This window comes from Pogoniulus pusillus, chromosome 34 (assembly GCF_015220805.1).
Source record: "Pogoniulus pusillus isolate bPogPus1 chromosome 34, bPogPus1.pri, whole genome shotgun sequence".
NCBI lineage: Eukaryota > Metazoa > Chordata > Aves > Piciformes > Lybiidae > Pogoniulus > Pogoniulus pusillus.
This window is the reverse complement of record NC_087297.1, coordinates 14493156-14517052: the sequence shown is the minus strand read 5'-3', so window position 1 is coordinate 14517052 and position 23897 is coordinate 14493156. Positions and strand designations below refer to the sequence as shown.

At 55.0% G+C, this 23897-nt stretch overlaps 1 protein-coding gene and 2 long non-coding RNA genes across 8 annotated transcripts in view; all 3 read right to left on the bottom strand.

Moving 5' to 3' along the window:
- Nucleotides 1-14657, bottom strand: part of LOC135189779 (uncharacterized) — a 33019-nt gene extending 18362 nt beyond the window's left edge. For all 3 annotated transcript variants that reach the window (XR_010308295.1, XR_010308294.1, XR_010308296.1), the window contains exon 1: nt 14519-14657. This is a non-coding gene — a long non-coding RNA (uncharacterized LOC135189779). The remainder of the gene's footprint in view (nt 1-14518) is intronic.
- Nucleotides 14658-14943: 286 nt separating this feature from the next.
- Nucleotides 14944-16469, bottom strand: LOC135189780 (uncharacterized). The gene is made up of 2 exons (XR_010308297.1): nt 15764-16469; nt 14944-15346 (listed from the first exon to the last, which is right to left on the bottom strand). It is a non-coding gene; the product is annotated as an uncharacterized LOC135189780 (long non-coding RNA).
- Nucleotides 16470-20167: 3698 nt separating this feature from the next.
- C34H8orf34 (chromosome 34 C8orf34 homolog) overlaps nt 20168-23897 on the bottom strand; it is a 47436-nt gene continuing 43706 nt past the window's right edge. For all 4 annotated transcript variants that reach the window (XM_064170497.1, XM_064170500.1, XM_064170498.1 and 1 more), the window contains one exon: nt 20168-23419. In XM_064170497.1, the coding sequence (XP_064026567.1) occupies nt 22932-23419 (488 nt within the window). In that variant the 3' untranslated portion in view covers nt 20168-22931. The remainder of the gene's footprint in view (nt 23420-23897) is intronic.

Sequence of the window (23897 nt, the reverse complement as noted above, 5' to 3'; positions counted from 1 at the left end):
CAACACCTCCACAGCCATTAAACCATGGCCACATGTTCCTGGAACACCCCCAGGGATGGTGACTCCACCACCTCCCTGGGCAGCACACTCCATGCCGCAGGGACAGCACAGATTGCCACCCAGGCACAGAGCTAATGAGAGAAATGCTGAGTGCAAGCACAAAGAGAAGCTGCCTGGCTTTGTGCAGGAGAAGACATCTTCACCTCTTAGTTGTCCAGGGAGGAGGCTACCTGAGCTGTGTGGATGTCTTGGTGAAGGGGACATAAAGACAACAAAAGCCTCTACCTCTGTGAGGTATCTGAGTAGCAAACCCCACAGGATTTCAGTAGCCTCTCCAACAGAGAAACAGCCAACAAGCGCCAGTGCCAGCAGCTTTCCTTCTAGGAGCCTGCCCTCACAGATGCCCTCTCATTCCAAAATCGCACAGGAGAGCTCCTCAGCACAAAGACTTCAGGCTTTGCCCATATTCTAGAGTTTTAAGGCTAAATATCTAAGGTGGAGGAGGAAGAAGCAAAGCATGCAGCAACAGCCACTGTATGTTATAGCACTGGAGGGGAGTCCCTCCAGAATGAGGCTTACAGAACTGGCAAGGAGCTCAGCACTGCCCATGGCAAGGAGAAGCTGCTCAGACGGACAGGAGAAGGTGTCAGCACACCTCTGTACCTGGAGGAAGGTGGAGAAAACCTGGAAGAAAACAGAACAAAGAGCCCTGTGGCTCAGAGCCTGCAGCTGCCCAACATCCCTCACACTCAGCTCCCAGCACCCATGGAAAAGCCATGGGCTGAATGCTCCTCAGGCTGGGCAGAACTTCACTGAGCTGCCACCGGTGATGGCTTTGCCATGCCTCCTCTCTGCTCACTGGAGCAAAAAGACCTGGGGCTGGGGGCTGCGATGGGAAGAAAACAAGAGGAGAAACTGTTTGCTTGTTCTTCCCCCTCCACAGGAGCCCAGACTCACATGTTCTATCAGACTCTGGGGGCCGAGGTCTCAGGCAGTGCTGTGTAGGACAAGCTTTGTCACGTCAGCAGAGCAGAACAAGCCAACAGCTTCAGCCTCTAAACTCCCCTCTGCCCATCCATCCTCGCTTCTGTTTTCACCTCTCCTCTCTTCCATTTTATATCCTTTGTTATTTTATTTCCCCTCCCTTTTAATTGCTCCAAAGCCCACAGTGGCAAGTATGACATTTGGCCAAGTTTCAATATGAAATTTTATAGCTGAGATAATATAAACTGCTGTAAAACTGAGAAGCAAGAGGCTGCCAATTAGCTTCAACAGTAAGTGGCAAGGGGAAGATTGCTCCCAAAATAAGTCCCTTTTCCTCTCCTTGTTATTAACAGGTGCTGAAAGAGAACCCCCTTTTTTTAATAGGTGCTGTTTCTCCTCTGCTTCTCCTTGCTGCTGATTTATAAATATGTTTTATACCCTGTTTATCTATTTATGAACCAACCCCTGCCTGTGTCTGCGCTGTTAAATGCTTGGGAGACATAAATCAGGTATAAAACACACCTTAAGCATCTAACAGCACAGACACAGGCAGAGGTTGGTTCACAAATGAGGTTTAAAACATAGCTAAGCATTGAGGGGCAGAGGAACACTCAGGGCTTGGGTTCTGCATTATTGATGTGTTTCTAAAACGGAGCTGAGCCTTACAGAGCAGAGCCACGCGTGGGGTGCAGCCTGCTCAGCACCACAGCCCCAACCATTTCATTTCCCCTGCCCTCACTTCTGAGCCCCAGCAGCAGAGCAGGATCCAACCTGCAGAGCAACAGGGTTCTCTCTGTAAAATCCGGTTTCACTGTGCAACAGTGGCTGCCACAGCGATCAGAAGGCGCCCAGCAGCAGCATCTCTCACTCCGCGTTTTCCTCGCTTGTGCACGCCGGACAAAGCCTCTTTTAGTGGGCTGCGTGAGCGCTTCAACAGGAATCGGGAGTGCAGGCGCTGAACAGCGCTTCTTCTGCCCCCCGCCCGGCCGGACACCGTGCGGGGAGCGGCGGCCCCCGCAGCGCCTGCCCCCGCAGCGCCTGCCCCAGCAGCGCCTGCCCGCGCCCCGCTCGGCCCCGCGCCCTGCGCGGCCACCGGCACCGCTCCGCGCTGCCTCGAATTCCTCCGCATTGCGCCGCGGGTTGCCATGTCTCTGCAAACAGAGGCGGCAAAGCGGGGCTCTGTGGCAGACAGGGCTTCATTTGCGGCCCCGGCCCTACAATGTGGGCAGAAGCAAACAAACCCTGCCCCGAGCCTAGCAACCCTGCGCCGGGGCAGGCGCTGCGCGGCGGGCGCGGCCGCGGGCTCGGGCCTGTTCACACACGAATAAAGAAGATTAAGATTTCCTTTCAAAGCCCTGAAGCCTTTCTGACAGCCTGTGTCAACAGCCCTGTCTGCCTCCGGCTGTGAAGCGGCCCCGCAGCACAGGTTCCCACAGGGAGGTCTCGCTGATTAGCATGCCCGACACTTCCAGGCCGTGTCGCTATTGAACGGAAGAATGAGGCTGCAGCGAGCCGCCAGCGCCCCTCGCCCGCGGGGACCAGACCCCGCCGCAGGCGCCGCGCAGCGCCCGGCAGGCACCAGCGCCGACCCCCGTGCCGCTGGCAGCAGAGCCGGGAGGGGACAGAGAGCTGCCCTCATGGTGTGTTTTGGCTTGCAAGGGACCTTAAAGGTCACCCAGTGCCAAGCCCCGCCACAGGCAGGGACGCCTCATCCAGCCTGCCCTTGAGCACCTCTAGGGAGGGGGCGTCCACAGCCTCCCTGGGCAACTTGTGCCAGTCTCACCACCCTCACTGTAAACAGCTTCTTCCTGACCACCAGTCTCAGTCTCCCCCCTTCCAGCTTCAGTCCATTCCCCCTCATTCTGTCACTGCCAGCTCTTGTCCAGAGTCCCTCCCCAGCTCTCCTGTAGCCCCTTCAGGTCCTGGAAGGCTGCTCTAAGGTCTCTGCCGTGCTGGGATCCTGTGAAACAATTTAGAGGCCGGTTTTCTGAACGAATGAGAGCACTGAATCCCCATCACATCCTGATGGCGTCAGATCACGTAAATCAGACTACTGCGGACTCAGAGCCTGCAAACACACTTAGGGACCTGTTTAGACAACCGAGCGAGAGATGCCAGTGAAGGTATTTGCTTCATGCAGATGGGCAGCACATGCAGCTCTCGGGGCTGCAGGTCAGATTTCTGCAGCTAAAAGCAATAGCAAGAAAATCCCCCACGGCTCCTTCTAGCTCAGTGTAAATTCTGGGTTAGGGAACGAACAGAAATGCTGAGTGTGGGTTAGCTGCTGCCTGGGTGAGCACAGCTTGGCTAGCACTTGGTAACAACTGGCTACCAATTGGATCACCCAGCTTGACATTAAGAAGTAGTTTTGATATTCTCACATGAAGAGGCACAATGTTGAGGGCAGCAACCCTGATCCAGCAAGGAACTGAGCGTGTCTTGGTGCAGCAAGTGGGGCAAGCTCCAAGTGCATCTCGATGCTGGACCGAGCACAATGCAATGGGAGCCAAGTCCTCACCCCTGCCCTGGAAAGCAAGACCTGCAGCAGCAAAATGAGATTTTTTTTCCCCCAAATTGCCAAGATTTGAAATCAGGATCCAAATACCTGCAGTCCTGAGGGGTTCTTGGTGGTTGCTGCTTGAATCACGCAGCCGCACGGGACGGCTGGTGGCTCTGGGTTAACATTCAACGTGAGCCACAGAACAGGCTGAGTGACCTTGCCACTAGAGATAAACAGCTGAGACAAGGAAGGATTACATGGATCAACATTTAATGCATCCAAACCCTGCCTTTAAAGCCGTGTACTGTACACAGCCATGACTCAGAGCCCTCCGCAAGGATCTGCTCAGCAGATGCTTTTTCACAGGATCCCTCATTCCTTCCCTGCTGTCTGAGAGCCCTAATTGAGTGTGTGAAAGCTAACACAGCCACACCAGCCGTGCACTTCCTTTCATCCTGCCTCAGTGCATCCCAGAGAAACAGACAAGGTTTTTAATTAGCTATTTTTGAAGCAGGACACTTTGAGTCCTACAATCAGATCCCGGCCAGCATCGCTTTCTGTCAAGCAAGAATGTGACTTGGTGCACTGCAGCTATAATTCATAACACACTGGGCTGTGTTCTCAAGGCTGCCTGTTTGTTTAACAGGAATAAAATGTCAGCTCCAGCTTTCATTTGCTCCAGTCAGATTGGTCCAGACAGCGAGAGAGCAACAACGCAGGTCTCAGCACGAGAGAAAGCAGCAAAGGAGAGGTACAGAGAGAGCCTGACTGCTCTGCCCTCCCATCCCACTTGTTCATAGGTGCTCCCTGGGAGAGGGAATGCTGCCTTCTAGCAGCAGGCAGTGGCAGGCCTGTAAATAAAGCATCATTTCCACTGTCAAAGCAAATACACCCCACAAACAAACAGGGTGATGTCTGTTTTCTGCTCAGCTCTCTTCAGACCCAAGCCCCCACCTAGGCCTTTGCCACTTCATCATTTTTTCCCCAAAAATTCCTCTCCTCTCTGTCTCCAGGGTCTCAGGATGCAGGCTTTTGTTTTGCTTTGTTTGATTTGAGACAGATGCACCTCCTGGAAGCAAAGAGGGTTTGGAGGTTTCCCCGAGCAGTGTTTGCAAGAAGCCCTTGAGCAGTCTGGGGACCCCTGCACAATGGCAGGGACTCAGCAGCAGAGCCTCTCCCTGCTGTAGCCCACATGTGGGCATCCAGCTGCACCTCAGCACGAGGAGAAACTTCTGGGGCCTGAGGCTGCCCAGAGAGGTTGTGGACATCTGTTTCTGTGTGACCTGCCCTAGGTAACAGGAGGCTTGGACTCTCTGGTCTCCAGAAGTCCCTTCCAGCCCCTGCCATTCTGTCACTCCATGCTCAGAGACGTTCAGAGTCATTTGGGCTTTTCTTAAGGATTTGCCAGAACAGTGAAGTGTTCACACTGGAAACCAAAATCACTCCTCTTGAGATGCTGTTGCAGCACCTCACATCTCTTCACTGCTGGGTTGCCTTGCTCGAGCCACCACTTCCACTGCAGTTCTGCAAGGTCTCCTCCTGCTGCATGGGCTCTGGGATGGTGACATCCCCTAAGGCAGCTTTGAAGGTCATTTTGGGTTGGGCACTGAAGTTTCTGAGGACACCTCCTGAATGGTGGCACCTGCAGAACAACCATTCTAAGCTGCAGCCAGCTCAGCGTTGGGGCAGTCCACAACCTTGCAGCATTCTCTGGCAGGTTATGTTCTGCCATGGAGCAGCTTCCCAGTTCTCCCTGTCACCCCCAGCACACAGGCACCAGCAGGCACAAGGCACAATTTACGGCACTCTGAGCACTCCTTCTCTTTGCCCTCCTTGTTCCTGATCCGGAAATATCCAGCTTGAGCAGAGGGCACTTTGCAGAGTTTTTTTACAGCCTCACAACATCTGCACCAAATGTTGTGGGAATGCTCCCAGCCCAGCTCCAGAGTGATTCCTGATTTAACAAGAGAGTTGTTTATGCTGGTTAAACAACAGCCAGCGACTGGGAACAGACGCGGGGAGGACCAACAGCTCTGGAGACCAGCGTCTGTGTTTATTGCCTCATCCTGAGCATCTTTAAACAGAGCTATTAAATGAGTTTATTAGCCTGTAATAAATCTCTCAGCCTAGGAACCTGTTTTGGGGTAGCATCTGATGGCACGACACTAAGGCCACCTATTAGCATTGTGACATCAACCTGTCTGCAGAACAGCTGATCCAACATCAAGCACTTACTGACCTGCTGATCAGAGACCTTCTCCTGTAAGTACAATGACCTCACATTGCCACTGCCAGCCTGGAAGGGGAGAAAGTGGGGAGAAATGACCATGCAGCAAGCATGAAGGCAGATGTCATCTGCTGGCTGAAGACCAGCTCTGCCTGCCTCCAGCTGGGCTGCCAGAGAAAGCAAGAGCAAAGGGAGGCAACCTGATGGTTCCTCCTGCACAGCCATCAGCAGGCACGGACAGCTGAGCAGCTCTCTCCCACAACACCACTGAAGGTTCTGTAGCATGGCCACAACAAGGACCAAACCTCACCCATGCACAGCAGGGTCGTGAAGACAGAATGATTGCAACCAATCAAGCCCCAGATGAGCATCACTAAAATCTTCATCCCTAGCACCTACCAGAGCCACCACCACCACACTCAAGATCTTGTTTGATGCTGACTGACAGAAGAGTGCAGCTGGGATCCAAGGGATGACACAAACCCTTCACACTGCTCAGGTTCACCTTCCTTCCCCAGCCCCAGCAAGCCCTTAGCATAAACTGACTCTGCTCAGACCTCACTTCCAATCCTGCCTCCAGTTCTGCTGTCCCCAGCAGAAGGAGGACACAGAGCTGCTGGAGTGAGGCCAGAGGAGGCAACAGAGATGAGCTATGGGCTGGAGCTGTGGAATTGCTGTGAGCACAGGCTGAGCGAGCTGAGGATATTCAGCCTGGAGAAGAGAAGGCTCCAGGGGGACCTCAGAGCTGCCTGCCAGTGCCTGAAGGGATCCTGCAGGAAGACTGCAGAGAAACTTTTTGTAAGAGTGTCTAGAGACAGGCCAAGGGGGAATGGTTTGAAGCTGAGGCAGAGCAGGGTTAGGCTGAAGCTGAGGAAGAAGTTCTCCCGCACAATGATGGTGAGAGTCTGGCACAAGCTGCCCGGGGAGGCTGTGGCTGCCTCCTGCCTGGGGATGTTCAAGGCCAGGCTGGATGAGGTCTTGGGCAGCTGAGTCTAGTTGAGAGGGGTCCCTGCCCATGACGGGGCGGGGGAGTGGCTGGAGTAGAGTAGAAGGGCTCTGAGCTCCTTTCCAGCCTGAGCCATTCTGTGATAAATGATCAGCAAGGATATGGTCAGAGCATGACTGAGGACAGCCATGGGAGATCTGAAGCTCTTTGGTGGGTTTAGTGGAGCGGAGCTGAAGAGCACAGTAACAGCCACCACAAAGCCTTATTGTCAGTGCTGGAAAAGCTCAGCTCTGCCCTGAGCAGCTCCACCTCTAACCAAACAGTCATTTTTTCCAGCAGTGAAACGCCGGCGGAGGTGACTGCTGGGAGGGAGCAGGCTGAGGGCTGATATGCCTGGTTAGCCTTGGGTGGGTAATTCATTCGGATCCTGAACACCTCCAGCAGCTGTTTGCATTTAACAGGTCAGTGAGCCCCATAAGCAAGTCATTCTTTAGCGGCAGGGTTGGGCATTTCAGCATCCCCCTCTCCCCGCACCGCAGCACACACACGGCCAGCGCTTGCGGGCGGCACGCTGCAGGCGCCTCGCAGCTCCGAGCGCACGCCCAAGGCTGAGGTCATTTTCTGCTCTTTATGAGAGGTGCAACTGGAGCTTTCCAGGACACAAAGGTCTGAGTATTCTCTATCTGGGGTGGACTGGGAGGCGAAGCAGAAGAGAAAAGAGTCAGTCAGGTCTGGATCATGATAGGAGAGTGGCACAAGCGCCACAGCAGGCACCTGCGGAGCCCTCCCGAGCGAGCCAGCGCCGGGCTCCTTAAACCGCGCTCCCAGCCAGACACTCCGCCGAGCTGCCACGGCTCTTTCACGTCTACCTGGAGGGACTTCACTGGGCGAGGCTGAGTTCAGACCTTTCCCTTTTAATATTCACTTTCTTCGCTGCATTAGGCTGGGGTTGGAATCACAGAACAATTGCTGGGGTTGGAGGAGCCTCCTCTGTAGAACATTGAACACCTCCAGCTCTCTCAGCTGTCCCTCGCCAGCCCTGTTCTCCAGACCCTTCACCAGCTTCAGTGCCCACCTCTGGACCTGCTCCAGCCCCTCAATATCCTTCTTGCAGTGAATGGCACAAAACTGAGCCCAGGGCTTGAGGTGTGGCCTCAGCAGTGCAGAGCAGAGGAGGACAGTCACACCCCAGACCTGCTGGCCACAGTCTTCCTGTCCCAGCACATCAAGGGAGGCCAGCAGGAGATGAAGGCTTCCTCTGTACAAGGAGGCCAGAGCTGGAGCAGCACTTCTGCCTTGCCTTCCTAAGTCAGCACACTGCAGAGGGATGGCAGTGACAGTGGAGTTAAGGAGCACCCCAGGGTACCTGGGGGGTGAACCAAGTAAGACCATCTGGCAGCTTTAACCTCAGCAGTGCTGCAGCTGGGAGCCTGCCCCCTTCCCACTGCTGCCCTGTCCTCTGCTGCTGTGACCATCCCCACAGCCCTGACAGGGCATCTCATGCTCCATTTGCCAGAAACGTTATGAGCTTGGAGTCAACACATTAGGAGCAGGTCTCTGTTTTGGGTGGCAAGAGGCCAACTTCTAATTTCACTGATTTGCCACTGGCTAAACTCTGTCATTTCCTGAGCATTCCTAACTTTTAAACCAAAGCCCAACCTGGCTGTAGGAGGCTGGAAAACACTGCAGGGACTGCCAGGGAGGACAGAGATGCGGGGGCCATGCATTAGAGACACAGGACACAGAGGTTTCTGCTCCGAGTGCTGACAGCAGAACATTTCTGTGCTCATTCCTCTGTGTTTCAGTTCTGCTGTTTGGGGCTCAGCCCTGGCTCACTCTGAGCAGGATTCTGTTTAACTGCCTTTAAGGTTTTGTATTCCTGATAGAACCAGAGAATGGGTTGGAGGGGACCTCCAAAGGGCACCCAGTCCAACCCCCCTGCACTCAGCAGAGACATCCTCCACTAGAGCAGCTTGCTAAGAGCCTTCTCCAGCCTCACCTTGAACATCTCCAGGGATGGAGCCTCAACCACGTCCCTGTGCAACCTGCTGCAGTGCTCCAGCAGCCTCCTGGTGCAGAACTTGTTCCTCACATCCAATCTCAATCTGCTCTGCTCTCATTTCAAACCACTGCCCCTGGTGCTGTCCCTCCAGGCCTTTGGGATCAGTCCCTCTGCAGCCTGCTCACAGCCCCTTCAGGTACTGGCAGGCTGCTCTGAGGTCTGCCTGGAGCCTTCTCTCCTGCAGGCTGAACAAAAAGCTCTAAAGCCACCAAAAAAGCCAGGAGCAATGGTGCTTTGTTTCCAGCATGGTGGGGAGCTTAGAGCTCCTGAGCACTGAGGTGCCCATAAAAGTGTCCAAGGCAGCAAATAACCCCAGTAAGTGATGTCAGCCACTCCTCATGGCCCCTGCTTTTACAGCCTTTTATTGGAAATAGATTAATAAAAGCAGCCATAACTCAAGTGCTGGGAGGCAATTAACACACTCCTGTAGCCCAGAGCCCACTCTGCATTTCCACGGAAACTCCCATTCCGTGTTCCTGTCTGCAGGGCAAGGACTGGGCCATGGAGCTGCTGCTGCCCTGCCCGGGGAGGGAGAGAGCCCACTCCAAAGCCCCAGCACCACTGCTCCTGGCTCCCACTTGGAGCCCCAGGGACATGTGCACGACACCCACGGGGGCACCAAGAGAACTCATCCAGATAAGCACTGTTTGTGGAGGTGCTCAATCAGTTCCCAGGGAAAGGTTGCTTTTTGTGTGCTGACAATTTATGGCCAGGTTCGACTGTTGTAGCTCCCAGCAAATCCTCACCAGCACGTCTGGAATCCTGCTCTGATGAAAGTATTCCAGAGAGGGAGGGGAAAAAACTGCTTAGGCATCATTTTTAGAGACTCTGCTGTACCTGCAGGCTTTGTGGAATCTTCATCCTCAAGAAGATCATTTTTCACTATGGGGAACTTCCAAAGCAGTGCAGGAGGTGAGCTCCCTCCTGCCTCGGTCACGGTGCAGAGGGAGCTTTGTGCTCAGAGGAAGGGGCAAAGGCATGACCGAGGGAAGGAGTCCACTAAGAGGGGAGGGAGTTGAGGAGCTCCACCTCAGTTCACTACACTAACTTGGACTATCCCAGCTGGGACTGTGAACCAGGCAAGCAGCCCTAGGGAGCCTCTCCAGGCACAGGGACTCCACCACTGTCCTGGGCAGCCCAGGCCAGGCTTCAACAACCCCTTCCATGAAGAAATTCTTCCTCATGTCCAACCTGGCACAGCCTGGGGCTGTTTCCTCTTGTCCTGTCCCTTATTACTAGGGAGAAAAGACCAATCCTTACTTGGCTCCAGCCCCCTCTCAAGGAGCTGTAGAGAGCAGTGAGGTCTCCCTCAGCCTCCTCTTCTCCACACTAACCCTCTCCCCAGCTCCCTCATCTGCTCCTCCCCAGCCCTGCTCTCCAGTCCCTTCCCCAGCTTTGCTACCCTTCTCTGGACCTGCTCCACCCCTCAATGTCCTTCCTGGAATGAGGGTCCCAGAACTGAACCCAGTATCCAAGGTGCATCCCTAAATCAACTCAAGCCACTGTGGGAGAGCTCTTTTGACCTGTGTTACTGAAACCTGTCAGTTGCCAAGCCACAGCAGTGCTGGGCTCAGAGAACTGACCCTTGCCACCATGAGAACAGGGCAGGCTTCCAAGCAGGAGGCTTTCGTACCAGACAATTTGCCTACAAACCACCAAGGCCATGGAGCTCAGGACTCTGACTGAGTGGGCAGATGGATGCAACAGACCTTGGCACTGAACCTCTACCTGACAGCAGCAAACCAGACCTGCAGCCTCCAGGCACCCTGAGAGAAGTCTAAAACCCCCCCAAGCGCCCCCAAACCCCAGAGCCCAGCCTGCTCACTGCACAGATGTGCAGCAGATGCCTGGGCTGGCTTCTGGGGCTGCAGTCAGAGCCTGCTTTGGAGCAAGACCATGAGGAAGATGATGTGTGGCTGCATCTGCCCTGGTCAGCTGTGCAGCCCAGCAGGAGCAGAGCTGGAGCTGAGCAGGACCTGGTGTCCAAGCTGGCTACACGTGGGAGGATGAGAGAGTGACTCAGAGGAGCTGAGCCGTGGAACCAGTGCCAGGGGGCAGAGGGGGTGCATTGGCTGAACTCATGGAGCACCTTTGCTGATGGCACCTGGGGAGGAGTCTCCTCAGGAGGGCTTGCTCACAGCCCAAGCTCAGGCACTCATGAGGGTGCTCCCAGGCACTGCTCAGCTGCCTACTGTGAAGTAGTGACCCTGCTGGAAGGGGTGCCCCGAGTAAACTGGCAGCAGTTGTTTGTGTGGAGTCAGAGACAGGATCCTAACCATCACTGTCAGGAGCAAGGCAGAGTCCTGGTACCTGCACTGGCTTTTGTTAAAGGCAAAGCTTCCTCACAGCCAAACCTCTGAGCCTCCTGCATCCTCTGCTTCGTTACAGTATTCAGTCTGAGGAAAGACTTTTGGATCAGGCTGATAGATTCTAAATTCTTTGGCTCCCCAGGGAGCCATAAATCACCACTGCACACAACTCGGCTGATGGGAGGGAAAGCAAATACTTGTAAGAATGTGGAGCTGTTAGAAGAGTAGGGCTCAAGATAAATTGCCACTCAGGTCCTGCTGCACTGATGTCATCTGCAAAGGTGGGGCTCTGCCTGTGAGGTACTGCAGTGCTTGGTGGGTTCCTGTAAGACTTGGCCAGGGAGCAAAGGCTCTGTTCAGCTTAACAAGCTAATAAATAGCTCTGGGTAACTCACCTCATGTCTCTAACAGCTGGAATTAAAACACAAAGCAAAGCCAAGGAGGACAGAAAATAGAGCAAGGCAAGGCTGCCCTCTGCCTCTTGCACTGCAAGGGATGGGAAAGGGCACTTGTTAGAACACAGCCACGGAACTGGTTGGGTTGGAAGAGACCTTTCAGATCATGGAGCCTGACCCTTACCCCAGCACTGCCAAGGCACCACTGCACCATGTCCCTCAGCACCACATCTCTGCAGCTTTGAAACTCGTGCAGGCATGGGGACTCCACTGCCCTGGGCAGCCTGGGCCAGGCCTTGCCAGTCCTTCTGGGGCAGAAATTGTTCCTCAAGTCCAACATAAACCCTTCTCTGGGCAGCATGAGGCTGTTACCTCTTGTCCTGTTGCTTGTTCCTTGGGAGAAGAGCCCAACCCCCACCTAGCTCCAGCCTCCTCTCAGGGAGCTGTAGAGAGCAAGGAGGTCTGCCCTCAGCCTCCTCTTCTCCAGGCTGAACAGCCCAGGTCCCTCAGCTGCTCCTCCCCAGCCCTGGGTTCTTTTGCCAGATGTGATCCACTGGCTATGCTGTTTCCTACCCCCTGCCTTGCTGCCAGCTGGTGTTCAGTTCAGCCAAGTGGTTTAGGCACAAAGTGAAAGGAGCAGCCCCTCCAAAATGCCCCAGTGAGGGATAAAGCAGTGCCTAAGCTGGCAACTTTGGGCTTTTAACCTCATTTTGAGAGGCAAAGTTTATTTGTGGCTGGTGTCTGGGGCAGGAGGAATAAAAGACAGCTGATGAGGACAGCATCACTCAATGGCAGCCCTAATTACACGGCAGTTGCTTTGATCTTCAATGGCTTGTTTTGGAGACTTTAGATGGGAACCCTCAGGCCTTTGCAGGTGGAACACCAAAAATCAATTAAAAAGAGGAAAATTATTAAATCTTCATTTTCTACATGAAGTATCACACCCTGGGCAGCAGCTGCTCTTGCCTTCAGCAGACTGAACCCACGCAGGATGTCAGCCAGGCTGAGAGTTGAGGCTGATCAGCCTGGAGAAGAGAAAGATCCAGGGAGACCTTAGAGCACCTTCCCAGGATCTGAAGTGGGCTAAAAGAGAGCTGGGGAGGGGCTCTTGACAAAAGCATGGAGTGACAGGAGGAGGGGAATGGCTTCAAGCTGCAAGCAGCTGGATTGAGATGAGACATGAGGAATAAGTCCACCTGGAGCAGTGTGCCAGGGCTGGGAGAGCTGAGCCAGGCTTTGGCTGTGCTCTGCACAAGGACCTCAGTCACTGCCTCTGCCTCCTCTTTGCCTGCCAGTCCCTACAGAAATGGCTCAGAAGTTCTGTTCCTTGGCTCTAGAGCACTCCAGAAACGTGTCAGAGCCATTTTTTAACCTCTGCAGAGCCACATTCAGAGTGGAAAACATAGAAAGAAGGGTTCTTGCCAGGGCCTGCCCCTGTGCATGTGCTGCCAGGTCCAGCAGAGCTGAGCTGCAGGGCTGTGAGGAGCTTCCTGCTCTCTCCGAGCAGCACTCGCAGCTCTGCACCCGGGCTAAGGACCACAGGATAGAAAGCTCTGCACAGAGTCCCAGACATTCCCCTGGGGACACCTCAAGGTGTGTCCCACCACTCACTGGTACCTTTACAGAGTGGGGATGTCGCAAGAACCCCTGTGCCAGCAGCGCCAGACCAACCCACGCCGGATAAACCCTGGCGCTACAGCCCTTTGCAGCAGACTTTGCCCCAGAGCAGCTGCTCCCTCGGGCAGCGCTCGCAGGCACGGGGAGGCTGCTGGAGAGCAAGGGAAACCCTGCCCGGTGGGCGCAGGCCTCCACTCCCCGCAGGGAAGCCAGCAGGAGTGAGAATGGGTTTGTGATCTGCCCATTCCTGGTACGATGCGTGCTTAAAAGCAGGTCACACCCCCCTGGAAATGAAAAGCATCGCAGAGCACTTCTCACACGCTTGCCAAGCTTCCCCTCTCTGTCAGCTGAGAGGATTAGAAGCCAGCTCCAGAGAGCAGAGCGGTCCCTGCAGTGCAGCTACTGTCTGCGCCGCGCTCGCTTTGCAGCGAACTCGTGCCAAGAGCAGAGCTCCCCAGAGCCAGCGAGTCTGTGCGAAATCATCTGCAGCCCCCCAAAACGCACCGAGGGCTGAACTTTCCCTGCTCTCTAGCAGGGCTCCCCACAAGCGGTTTGCTGTTGCTGGGCCAGCACTGAGCTGTGCTGCACTCCACTTGCGAGCCGTGCTTTGAGTTGAGAGAGCTTTCAATGGCTCCCACCCTGCTTTGGAGGGAACTGCAAGCAGAGAGGTCCCCTTGCAGCTTCAGGAAAGTGTAAGTGGGGTGGGGGGTTGGAGAGGACAGAGAGGGGGCAGGTTGGTGCTGGGGCTGGCGAGGCTCTGCCCCCCCAGCGCCGCCTGCAGCGCAGCTCCCCCGCTCCAGCTCAGACATTCCAGGGCTCCAGCCCTGATCAAACTCAGCTCTCCGCAGGCTGCAGCCAGCAAGCCTGGTTTCAATCCACCACGGAATGGGGGCATGGGTGACGGGGGGGGAGCAGCCTCAGCTGAAGATGGTGAGAGCAGCCCTTGCAGAGCAGCACAGTGCACTGTAGCTGGGGGTTAGAGCACATCGGTGCCCGGAGGCAGGACGGCAGCTGGCACCCTCCGACAGACAGTGCCAGGTTACTGCAGGCCTGCTCAGCACAGGGGAAGCTCATGGAGGAGGAGAGGACAAAAGTTCCCCCTCCAAACGCTAGTGAAGGTTCCCGCCCTCAGCCTGGCTTCGCTGCAGGGCAGCCATTAGCAAGGTGACAGCACAGAGATCGGCAGGAGGAACATCCCTGGGAGGGCTCTGGGGTGTTGTTATCTGGAGGTGCGAGCTACAGCACCAGGGGCCGCCAGCGACACCCCTCCCCGCTTCTTGCACAGCTCACAGCTACCCATGGACGTGGTTTACATCCCATAAACGCCTCTCCCAACACCTTTTTGTCATCGTGGATTTCAAACACACAGGCTGAGAACAAGCTGGCACCTTGGAGCACTCGACAGTGCCACAACCACGCAATGACATTTCCAAGCCCCCCACCTGCTCAGAAAGGCTGTAAAGAGATCCAGTCCTCACCTCTTTGTGCCATCCAGCAGCATGTCCCAGCGCAGCAGCTCCCGTGGCGCCTGGGAACCCAGCTGGCTGCTTTCTGTGCTCCTGCCAGAGGTCCTGAGCAGTGCAGGTGGTGCTGGGTGGTCATTAGGAGCTGGGAGGTGCTCTGCTGTCAGTCACAGAGGGGTGCTGGCTGCCATCACTGCAAACCAGCAGCTCCTGCGTGTGCTTTGCACACCTGTGCTTAGCCACCTGTGTGGCTAAGGCTCCGAAGGGAATTTCCTCACCCACAAGAGGTTGTTGACTTGCACGCTGGTGGACAGAGCACTGCAGCTCTCTGCTCCTCTGACCCCATCACGTCCCTGAGATACACCAGCCCCTGGCAGCTCTCTGCAGGCCACTGGCAGCTCTGCTCTGAGCCACCCCAATGGGACACAGACAGTGGCAGCTGTGGGCAAACACTTCAACATTTATTAGCCTAGAAAAGGGTCCGGATTACAAAACTAGAAGCAGTAGAAAACCTCAGACAAGTTCAGACCCACAGCACCTGCAGGTGCAGCTTCGGCCAGGCAGGGCTCAGTTTCTGAGCCCTCAGCCCAAAGTCGCAGGGCATAAAGCAAAGGAAGCCATCAGAGTAAGAGTGGAAGGTGCTGGTTGCCCTGCAGCCAGTGCCTCAGGCAGTGCCCTGCAGCACCCCTACGGCAGAGGGCTGCCCCCCAGGGGCTGCTGAGACTACGGAAATAGCTTTGCTTGAAGTGCTTGGGCAGGAGGCAAAGGAAATGCGCAGGTGCAGCTGTGCCCAGCCAATTGTGGCCTGAATGGCTCTTCAGCAGCCCCTCTGAGCCCACAGACCTGTGACAGCAAACAGAGAACACAGAATTAGGGCTCACAATTCATCTGCAGAAGAGGAAATTCATCCTTCCTTGGCCTGGCACTTTGTAGAAGCTCTCCATGCACTGAACTCAGAGCTCAGTGAGCAACACTGAGCAGTATCAGCATGGGATCACATAATGGTTTGGGTTGGAGGGCACCTTAAGGATCATCCAGTGCCAACCCCACCACCACAGGCAGAGACACCTCCTGCTAGACCAGCAAGGCAGCTGATCCAGACTGCTCCTTATGGGCATAAACACATTCCCAGGCACCAGGATGGGAAGTCCTGCTGTGATCAGCTGCTCCAACCTCCTCTCGGCCCGGCAGGGCCCACAGGTACCTGTGCACAGCCCACAGCCTGCCCACAGGATTGGCCTGTCACACAGAGACACACACCTCCAGCTCCTGGCTCCACGTTCATCAGCTCCCTTAGCTGTTGCTCAGTGCTGAAGGCCCTTGGTTGCCAGGCCAGAGCAATTCCTTCTCTTCATCACAGCCTGAGGAATGGAATCTTTCCCATTCAAGACACCAAACCCTCTCCCAGCTTCCTTGCTGAGTGTCTGGAGGTAGAACTCCCAACAGGGTTTCCAGAGCCTGCTCATTTCTAATCATCTTTTGCCATCTCTCAGGGAGCTCCAAGTCTTTCTTCATGGCAGCTCCCCTGATAGGGTGCACGATGACCACTTTGCTGCTTCACTTCTCAGGCATCCAAGGCCAGGTTTAGCCCTTCTGACAGCATCATGCTGAGAGCTCCTGCCGAGGTGATCTTCCATCATCATCCTAAATCCACTGGGTCACTGCTCTCCAGGACAGAGCCTCCCCACCCTGCAGCAAGGACAGATCTGTTGCTCTGGTGCCAGACAGACTTCATTTGCTTCAAGCCTGCTTCAGCCGTTTGCAATCAAGTGCACTGCACGGGCCGTGGCTGCTGTACCAGGGATCCGCAGCAGCTCACAGCTTCCGCTTCTCCTCCCCCGCAATTACCCAAGCCCATCAAAGCCTAATGAGCCCCATTCACCCACATCTTCCCTCAGCTCCTCCAGCCCTGCACCCCAGCCAGCTTTTCATTTACCTAATGTGCACCCTGGCAGTTCTCTGTGCCATTTGTCACATCAGTGTCTTTTTTTAGCACGTTAAATGTCTTTGGGAGCTGCAGAAGCGAGATCCTTGCAGTCAGATTTACAAGCACTGGGAGCCTAGGGTCTCATTTCAGATTCACAGGCTGCATTGGGCTGGAAGGGACCCTCCAAGCTCATCTTGTCCAACCCCTGCAGTCACAGGGACACCTCCAGCTAGAGCAGGCTGCTCAGGGACACATCAATCTAATCTTGAATGTCTCCAGGGATGGGGCCTCAACACCCTCCTTGTGCAGCCTCTGCCAGTGTCTCACCACCCTCACTGTGCAGAACTTCCTCCTGGTGCCCAACCTAGCTCTGCTCTGCTCCAGTTTCAAACCATTGCCTCTTGCCCTATCACTGTTGTCTTATGCTCATAAGACAAGATGCTGCAAATGATGTTTAGGAGATGCTGAGACCAGCTGGGCACTGGCAGCTTCTCTTGGCCAGTTCTGCACCTTCTGCTTTGCCAGTGGCACCAGTGTGCCAACCCTGATGGGCTGTTGCCCTTACTGGTGGCAGCTTTAACAGCATGCAGCACTGTTACAGGACTGGATGCAGGAAGTCTCAGGTTGCTCTGCTCTTTTGGTGCTGCAGCACCAGCTCTGACCTTCCAAGGCTGCAGCAGCTAACCAACAGCAGCTCAGCCCCACGGGCTCCCCAGGAGGGTCCTGTTTCACTGCTTTATCTCCTCACCCACCTCGCGGATGAAGAGAAGGTGGTGGGTGGAGTTTTTCTGGATTTCAGTAAGGCTTTTGAGGCTGTCCCTCCCAGAGCCCCCCTAGGGATCCATGGGGTGGTGCTGTGAGAACTGGCTGAAGGGCAGAGCTCAGAGGGTGGTAGTGAAAGGGACTGCACCTGCACCTCCTTTGTGCTGGCTGATCGCCTAACCTGCGGCAGGAAAGAGCTGGCTCATCCCCCCGGCAGAGCACAGAGCTCCTGAGAGGCAGAGCAGTGAGCACAGCGCTGGGATGCGCTGATGCTGCTGCCGGGCAGCTCCCGAGCAGGCAGAGGAAGGAGCTGCGCTCAGTGCATGCTCCAGCACTGCTTGTTACTGCTTGCTCTGCCGTTTAGGTTAACATCCTGCTGACCTTTGCTGTCCCCAGCAGACAACTGCTTCAAAGGCTGGAGGACACTCTGGATTATTGGTGTGATTAAGAGCTGCCTTTTTCCTACAGAGGAATTCCAAAGCAGGCAGGCCAGCCAGGGAGAAGAGAGTCCTGGGGAGGGAGGCTCAGCTCTGCAGAGCTGCTGGGAGGGGGCTGGGGCTTCTCTGCTGGCCACTGCAGATTCACTGAGCAGAGAGCATCTATTTCAGCTTCTTCTCTCTGCAACAGCTACTTTAGCACCTCAGGACAAATTGTTCCACTTAGCCAAGCAAACCGTGGCCTCTGATCCTGTTGTCATCGCTCAGCGGTGTCACCGAGCTGCTGTAAATCCACCCTGCACGGCTCAGCTCCAACAAGTGAGTTGGGCAGCCCTGGGAGCAGCGCCTCACCTCCACAGGGTGTGAAGGGAAGGCAGAAGCTGAAGGCTCTTGGTGACTTCTCTGGGCCACTCACCTTTGTCCTGGTCAGCTTCCACCCCTTCGCTCTCCGTGTCACTCGGCAGGGTCCAAGGCTGCTGAGCAAGCTGGAGCTGTTGTAAGAATTCATCCTGCCACAAACAGATCTGCTTTAGACACAGGGACAGAGAATGGCTCTAGCTGGGGTTAGCAAACCCTCCTAGCCTCAGTTGAGCAGCAAGGAAGAAGCCTTTAACAATAGCAGCGTTCTTGCTGTGCAGTGGAAGCAGAACATGGGGGGGCAGGATCCCTGGGAGCATGTGCAGTGAATCTTTACCCCTCTGCTCTGACAGAGGAACTCTCTGTCTGGCTGCTGCAGCCACACTCGCCTCTGAAGTGCAGGGACATGGAGCATCAGCTGAATGCAGCTATTCCACCTGTCCCTGCACCCTGTGGGCTGTGCCTGCAAATGTCAGGCAGGATTTGCTCAACTGAGGCTTTGACTGGTCAAGACTTTTGCTGTCTCTGATCTGGTAAGACCAAGGACCTAAAACCCAAGGCAGAACCTAAGGTTTTCATGTAGGGAAAATGCCTAGGAAGGAAAAATGCTGTGGAAAGCTTTGTCTCCAAGACGCCATAAAACTCTTAAGCATCAGACCAGAAGTGTTTTACAGAGTCAGAACTCCACACATGGCTGAAGATCTTCTCTATAAATGGTTTACAGTCACCTGCCTTGTTATGGAACCTCTGCAGCTGTGTACGTGCAAACATTTCCACACCTGTGTGAGCAGGGACACACAGGGCCACAGAAACCAGCAACAGCCTTTGCAATGGTCAGGGTGAGAGGTGGGGCTGGAACACAGGAGTTATCCTCAAAGGCAGCTCGAACTGGCAAGCCTGGGCACTAAATGAAAGCTCCAACATGGGCCAGGCACCATAAAGTTACTGCCCAGGTTCTTGTGATTACCTGAAAAAAAGGGTTAAGAGCCCTGGCAGCTACAGCAGCTGAAAACCAGAACCTCCCTGTGCAAGGGAGTTGTCCTGCACAGTGCTACAGGAGCTTTCTGTTGGGCTGCCTGGGGTAAGACCAGAAACCAGGCTTGTCTGAATCTGCTCCCTGGCAGTGAGGAACTGCCTCTGTTGGCAATCTGGGAAAGGAGCCACTGGGGCTGCTGCCAGAGCCCAGGCCAAGCTGGGCAGCAGCTCCCCACTCATTTCAGGCCATTTCCAAGGAGCTCAGTCCTGGGGCAGGCTGCTGACCGCAGCACTGAGCTGGGCAAAGCACTGCTTTCATGGACCTGGGCTCCTGCAGCAGGACCCAGGAGCGGTCAGAGACAGCAGCACACTTTGTGACCTTCCCAAACCACAGAGCAAAGAACTGAGCCAGGCAACACAGCAGAGTGGAAGAGCCCAAACCAGAGTCCTCCTCACATCGTGCTCCATACTCCAGGAAACAGGAGGAAAACTTAGTGTCCATCACTGCTGCCTCAAGCTGCAATTCCCTGCTGGTGACAGTGGCAGAGCGACCACCGGGGCAAACGCAGTGACAGCAGAATTCCAACCAAGGGAGCCAGGAGCAAGCTCATCCCAACAGCTGCTGACAGCCACCACAGGACTGGCACTCCAGTGGAATCCATCCCAAAGACAGCAGCAAGATTCAACCTCTCTTTGTCTATGGATACAAAACACCCACGGCAGATGCATACAAAGTCTCTCTGCCAAAGGCTCTGGACCCCTGATTTATAGAGACAATAAAACCATTTCTCTAGGTAGCATTTCTCTGCTGTAATTCAGTTCAGCCCTGGACAGAGCTGATAATAAAACCCACCTGGTAGAACTCTGCAGTGTGATGTGTGCCAAGAGGCAGCGGTGTGGCCACAAAATCTCAGATCATTTTAAGTCCTGAGCATTAAAAAGCCCCTAAAACATTCTTAGCAACTGATAACGTTAAGCACTTGCCAGATTTTATCAGATCTGTGCTGTAATGAGATTAAACCACCCTGAGCCACCACGGCAGGAACTTCACCAGAACCTCAGGACAACTCTCAGTTGTATTCAGCAGCAAGATCCTTGTATTCAAGACTCATTTTGTGCTCTGGAGCCCATTGCAAACTCAGAAGCTTCGAGGAGGCCTGGAGGGCTGTTAGAAGTGCTGAGAAATAACCACAGTGCACACCCACGCAGGTTCTGAAGGCTTTAATTGCAGCTCCCCACAGGCAGACCTGCTGCTGGAGTCCCCCCGGCCAGTGGCTCGTTCTCACCCAGCCTGGCCAGCTCTGCACTGCCATCACCACCACCTAAGAGCGAGGAAGCAGAGCAGCCTGCAAAACCTTAGCCTGGCGTCTGCCGCAGGATTGGCAGCGTGACCCCTGCGTGCTCCTACCCAGCAGCAGCTCCCAGGCTGTGCCAGCAGGCTGAGTGAAGGCAGTTCCCCTTCTTCTGTTTCACTGCTCTGGTACAGGAGCAGGACACAAACCTAAAGTAGAGCTGCAAAACTCTTTACACAGCATCAGCCTCCAGTCTTCCATCTTTGTGGGCAGAGAAGGCAGAGAGGAGGACAGAGCTTCGCTGCTCTCCTCCTGCCTCAGGCCATCTCTGACTCTGTAAAGCATGAGCCCATGGGCAGAGAGAGGCCGAGGCACCAGGGAAGGAAGTCCCATGGCCACAAAGGGGCAAAACCTCACCAAACACAGACACTGCTGCTGTGCTCTGCCTGAACTGAGCCCACTTGTTCTGTGTGTTCTGCTCTACACTGAGCCCACTTGTTCTGGTGTGCTCTACTGTGCTCCGTCTGAACTGAACCCCTTCACCAAGTGACCAGGAGCATCAGTGGGCAGAGAGAGCTCAGAGGTTCTACTGGAACACTCCAAAGGTGGGGCCAGACCTCCATAAGTTGCTTTCTGACGTCCAAAGGCCTTCACAGCCTGGCAGAGGTGCTCAGTGTGCTGTGCCACACCAGCAGCGTTCCCCCTGGGAACAGAGCTAGTCCCAAGAGGAGTCTCTGTTAAGTCAAAGGTCACTTGTGCACGTCAGGAAAGGATAAGCAGGGTCAGCAGCAGCCAGCGTGCCATTGTGCCCAGAGAGAAAAGAATTTGTCACTTCTAGGAGGGATTAAAGCAGAGGATGAGACCCTGCAGGGGAGTGCTGGGGCTGAGCAGCAGCTGGGAGAGTGCAGACATACGATGCCAGCTGTGGAGTTTGATCAGTCCTTGGAGGTCTGGAGACAAATCTGTGCACAGGGAGATGTGAGAGGGCACTTCTTGAGAGAGCCAGCAGCAGGGCCTGGGCTTTGGCAAACACAGGGAACAAGTCAGGCAGCAAGGGCAAGGGGACCCGTGGCTGCTGGCTGCGGGGGTGCAGCAGGTGCTCAGCTGCCTGCCTTGCTGCAGCAGAGAGCAGCAGTGAGGGGCAGGCTGCAGGGCCCTTGAAGGAGGTGCAGAGCTCAGGAGATGGCCCTTCAAGGAGCCCCTGCAGTAATTCTAGCTGGCATCACACACCTGTGCAGCCATTGAGAACAACACTGCTTCAGAAGAAAGAAAGAAAAGTGTTGAGTGGGAAACCTCTCCTTTCTTCCTGACATCTTGAGTTAGAAATGAATTCCAGCTCACAAACACCCCTCAAAGCAGCAGGCAGAGGGAGATTGTTTACCAAAAGAGGATATTTTTTGCTCCTTTTTCTTTTAATGGAAAACTCCTGGTTTGAAAAGAGCTGAGCTGCCAGGGCAGAGCCTGGCCAGAGCACTGCAGGTGCCCTCCAGCCAGGTCCAGCTAAAGCAGCAGCTCTGGTGCTGGCATTCAGACCCCAAATGTAACAGAGATCTCCTCCCAGATTCCTAACTCTTGGAGTTCTCTGGGCCTCATCTCCTTTCTTCCATAACAGCTAACAGAGGCCATGCACTCAGCTGCATCAAGGCAGGACAGCCCAGCAGCAAACCTCCCTACTCCTGCCAGCATCTCTAAAGCTGCAGCGTGACAAGCACCAAGCTTTCAGCTCTTCAGGCAGCTGTCAGGCTGATGAGACCTGGTCTCAAGGGTCCCAGCAGGCTTGGAAAACAAATGATGCTGCTCAGAAACAATTCTCTCAAGGTGTGATTACTTTTTTCAGCCTTGGAAAAAGAAAGCTCCCCAGGCTTTGACAAATGGATTCCAAAAGAGAGCTGTAATGCATGGTGGGAGCTGAAGGATCCCCCCGCAAAAACTGAGCAGCCTAGAGAGAAGCAGGGACAAAGGACAGGACTTTTGCAAGGCATGGGGCTGAGACAAGGGCCTCTGCTTCCACTGCCTGCACACCAAAGTGGTCTTTAAGGCAGCCAGGGTTAGCAGAGGAGGATCCCACTCAACATTTCCAAGGTGTTTAGCTTTTTATTTTGAGCAAAGCCCAGTGCTGTGGATGGCACTGCCAGGGAGAGGAGGTGGTGAGGCTCAGCATCAGCCTGGCTCCGACACACACAGCGCTGGGCAGCGGCTGGGGGAGGTTGGACCTTCCTCGCTGCAGCCCATCTCTGTGTTCTGTGTGTGCCTGTCCCCACCCCACACAGCCCAGCTGACCACCCCAGCAGCTCCAAAATGACTAAAGAAAGTGCAGAGTGAGGAAAGGTTCCACACTGCAGGTCTGGCAGGAGAACAATACCCTGGGACCGCAAGGTGGGAGTTGTGTTTAACATCCCAGAGGCAGGCACCTCCTGGAAGGTGTAAGGCTGCTAAAACTGCTGTGCATTGTGCAGGCAAAGCCCTCCAGAGCTGATGGGGAATTCGGGGGGCAGGGTGGTGATGTCTGGAGCAATCGGACATCCCCTGCTGGGGACCTCTCCAAGCTCAGCAGCATTTCCTGGCTGCTTTTCTCATCAGCATGGCTCAAGCTCTGCTCGGAGCAGGGCACTGCTGGGTGCACTGGGGTCAGCTCCACACAAACCACAACCCAGCAGCTCTGGAACACAGCGAGAAGGTTAAATGGAAAATCTTACTTCTGACAAACTGCTTCTCTGAGTGGTGACAGTCCCAACAATGTCTCCACTCATCTGCACAGACAGCCCCGAAGCGGCGCTCAGGGTCCTCCCCATTTGGCTCTTAGATGTCAAAGATCTGCTCCTCTGCATGCTAATGGTGCCCTCCCTGCTGCCCTGGCTGCCAGGGGTCAGGGGCCGTGGCAGTAAGCTGTTGGGGGTCCCAGGCCTGCTGGGCTGTGTGCCAGGCACCGGAGCTCTGCTGCTGGCCACGCCGGAGACCTGTGTTCTGTTACTGGGCAGCGGTGGGGACCTGTTTCCTTGCAGCTGGACATTCTTCCCTGTCTGAGCTGGCACCTGAGGCCTTGCCAGTTGGCTCTGTGTGGCCTGGAGACTGCCTGGATGGTCAGAGGCAGCGGCACTGGGATGCTGGGCACCAGGGCTCCTGGAGAGCCTCGCTTCCTCCCACAGCGCCAGGTCCTTCTCGATGTCTGCACACACAAAGACAGACAGACAGACATACACTTATGCTCTGGGTCTTCTCTAGTCTAAAACTCCTCCTGATTTCTTCCCCTGGAACTGCCAACCTGCAGCAGTGCAGAGATGGAATCACCCTGGAAACACCAGGCAGCAGAATTAACAGGGCCAGGGCTTGGGAGGCATCCCAGCGAATGGTTCAGGCTGCAAGGGCCCTTCAGAAGCTATCTGGTCCAAGCCCCTGCAGTCAGCAGGGACATCCCCACCCAGAGCAGGCTGATTTCAGCCCCAGACAACCTGACCTGCAATGGTGCCAGGCATGGGGCTCCTACCACCTCTCTGGGCAACCTGGGCCAGGCTCTCACCACCCCCAGTGCCAAACATTTCTCCCTTCTCTCCAGTCTGAATCTCCCTCTTTGAGCTCAAACCATCACTCCGTGTCCTGTCACAAGGCTGGTTAATTACTGGTTAATTACTGGGCTTACTGCAATT